Here is a 3,126-nt window from a genome sequence, read left to right as displayed (position 1 = left end):
CCTCCCGGGGCAGGAGGGGCTCAGACCAAGGGCATTGCATCCTCTGTAGCACAGGGACCCAGCTGGATGGCCCAGGAAGCCCCTTGCACTCCCTCCCTACCCCACAGCCCCCTGCCACCTCTGCTCCTGTCCCAGCCGAGCCCTTGGGTGCTGGGGGCTGCTCCCGTGGGCCACGGCACCTCAGGAGCGCCCCCCCAGGGGGACAGGGTGCCTGGCATCCCCATGCTGCCCTGTGGGCCTGTCTAACCCCCTCCCTGCTGGGTTTCAGGAACTGCCTTGGGAGCCGGGACCCCTACTGCGGCTGGACCCCCGAGGGCTCCTGCCTCTTCCTGGAAGCCAACACCAGGTGAGACCGAGCCAGGCGATGCCGCCAGGCTGGGGGCCGGGAGCTGAGCATGTGGGATCTGGCTGCACAGGGGTTAAGAGCCCCGGTGGCCGGTGCTGACCCGCAGAGCAGTGGGGGCTGCTGGGGGGTGCCTCTGCCCCCCCCTCTTAGCTGCACACTGAGCCCCAGGGGTGGGGGATGTGGACAGGGGGGACCCGCTTTGAGCATCTCTCTGGGGTCCTATGTTGAGCCCTTTGCTCCCACACCTCCTAGCAGGGGTCACCCTGCCCATCAACCTCCCGTGCTTGGGGCCTGTAACTGCCAGCAGGGGCCAGACCGGGGTCGGCTGTCACATGCCCCCCCCCCCAACCCTTTGCCCCCAGCTCAGTCACTGCCCCGTAACAAGACCCATTCCCTCCCACAGAGCTGCATTTGAGCAGGACATCGCAGGCGGCAGCACCTCCCACCTCGGGGACTGCGAGGGTAAGCACAATACAGCCAACAAGGCTGGGAGGGGGCACATGGGGCTGGTTGGCATGGCCAGGACATGGCTGGGAGGAAGTTCCCACTGCCAGGTCCTGGTGGGCATGGAAATCATAGAGATGTGGGGCTGAAGGAGAGCTCCAGAGGTCACAGCTAGAGCAACCCCTGCCGAAGGCAGGACCAGCCCTGTCCAAACAAACCATCATCTAAACCCTTCGCAAAGTGAACCATCAGCCCTGCCTCAGCACAAGACCTCGCTGCCCCAGATGAAGCAGGGGCACCGTGCCAGCTAGCAGCCTGCTTCTATGACCCGTTGTCAATCGGCGCTCAGGAGATCCCCCCCACTACAGAGGAAGGCACCCCCCAGTCTGTACCAGTCTGACCAGGGGGTAAAATTCCTTCCCGACCAACCCATGGCATCACTGTGACCCTGAGCAGTGGGACAGATGGGACCCTCCAGCTTTGGTCCCAGCAGGAGCGTTGGCACAGCCCAGTCACCCTCCCCAGCCTCGGCTGCAACCAACACCTGATGCAGCTGAAGGAGGGCTTAACCCCCCCTGACACATGGAGCAGAAAGGGGAGGGGGGCACCCAGCAAACCCTGAAGCCTTGGAAACCCCTATAGCAGAACACAGGCATCGCGGAGCCTGGATCACCCCCAGCCGGTGGCAGTCCTGACTTCCCCAGTGATAGCGAGTCGCCCCCTTCCCTGGCATCTCTCGCTGCCTCCCTGTCCTAACGGTTTCCCAATGTCCAGCCTAAATCTCCTGTGCCGTAACTTTAAGCCATTGGTGCGCATCCAGCTGTATGAGGACGTCCAGCGGTGGCGTGACCCAGCTGTCCTCTCTGAGTGGGCAACCCTACGCCCATCCTCACGGTGCCCTCCTCTCCTCGTGCCCCTCTTGACTCATGCCCCACTCTTCCATCCCGCCAGGGCTGGTGACCGAGAGCTTCATGGACGAGCCGGACGGGCTGGTCTCGGTGAACCTGCTGGTGATCTCCTCGGTGGCTGCCTTCGTCATCGGCGCGGTGATCTCGGGCTTCAGCGTGTGCTGGTTCATCGGGCACCGGGACCGCAAGGAGCTGGCGCGGCGCCGCGACAAGGAGAACATCCTGGCGCACAGCGAGTCAGTGGTGAGCGTCAGCCGTCTGGGCGAGCGGCGGCCCCGGCCCGGCCCCCCCGAGAACCTGCTGGCACCGCTGATGCAGAACGGCTGGCCCAAGGGGCTGCTCAAGGTGGGGCAGCCCGACCTGGATTCGGGGGTGCTGCCCACGCCCGAGCAGACTCCGCTGCAGCAGAAGCGCTGCCCTGGCAGCCTCAAGAACTGCAAGTGGGAGCAGAGCCACAACCTCATCAACGCCTCCCTGCGGGACCCTGGCTGCCCCGGCTCCTCTGTCATCCTGCTTCACACCGGCCACCCCCAGGGGCCCCCCCACATCCGGGCCGGGCATGGCATGCCCATGGCCTGCCGCTCTGTGCTCATGGACCAGGAGCTGGAGGACGAGGGGAGCGACTCCTCCATGGACATGCACTACCTGCCGGTGAGTGGGGGCCTCGAGCATGGCGAGGGGCCCCGGCCCCAGCCGGCGCAGCCCCCCGCCTCCCACCGGCCCGGCGTGGGCAGGGGCTCCTACGGCGAGTTCCCCATCACGCCGCATGCCAGCCCGGACCGGCGCCGGGTGGTGTCGGCGCCCGGCGGGGAGGCCGGGGACTTCTGCGAGGGCAGCCCCTGGAACCCCGACAAGCTGAACTTCAACAGCAACAATGCAGCCAGCAAGGCGGCTGCCCACCTCAAGAGGAACCACACGTTCAACAGCGGCGAGGCGCAGGGGGGCTATGGCCGGCCCGGCGGGGCCCCGCGGGCACACCCACACCCGCACGCCCTCACGGACCTCAGCCACCTCCTCAAGTACGGCATCGAGCGGACTCCCTCCGTTAAATAGGAGCCGGCTGCCCAGGGGGTGTGGCTTGGTTTGGTGCCCGCCTCTCAGGGGGCGGGGCTCCAGAGAGGGGCGTGACCCAGGGAGGCTCCTCCCCCCAAGACCTGCGTGTCTCCAGGAAGGACTGTAGGGGGCGCTGGAGAGCAGTGGGGCCGGGGACGGTGGGCGATGTGGGTCTTGGACTGTGCCCTCTGCCCACCCCAGGTGCCCCCACTGTCCCCCGTGGGGCCTGGCAGTGGCAGGCCCGGGGTGAGGATTTCCTACCCAGCACAAGGCGCCGGGGGCTGGGACCCGGCTGGGGGACCTGGGCATCCCCCCACTCGCCTGCTTCTCCTTTTTGTACTGGATGCGGGGGGCCGGGCTGGCACCTGGAAGGCT

General features: G+C 66.9%; 1 protein-coding gene across 1 annotated transcript in view; it reads left to right on the top strand.

Moving 5' to 3' along the window:
* The window catches only part of SEMA6B (semaphorin 6B), a 27,200-nt gene extending 24,084 nt beyond the window's left edge, over positions 1 to 3,116 (top strand). Inside the window, exons 14-16 of the mRNA XM_019513420.1 lie at positions 269 to 346; positions 750 to 808; positions 1,742 to 3,116. Coding sequence (XP_019368965.1) covers positions 269 to 346; positions 750 to 808; positions 1,742 to 2,751 — 1,147 coding nt within the window. The 3' untranslated portion in view covers positions 2,752 to 3,116. The remainder of the gene's footprint in view (positions 1 to 268; positions 347 to 749; positions 809 to 1,741) is intronic.
* The last annotated feature ends 10 nt before the right edge of the window (positions 3,117 to 3,126 follow it).

The sequence above is a fragment of the Gavialis gangeticus genome, unplaced genomic scaffold (assembly GCF_001723915.1).
Source record: "Gavialis gangeticus isolate Ggan-Ray unplaced genomic scaffold, GavGan_comp1, whole genome shotgun sequence".
NCBI classification, from domain to species: domain Eukaryota; kingdom Metazoa; phylum Chordata; order Crocodylia; family Gavialidae; genus Gavialis; species Gavialis gangeticus.
The sequence above is the reverse complement of the archived record's forward strand: the minus strand, read 5'-3'. Positions and strand labels throughout refer to the sequence as shown.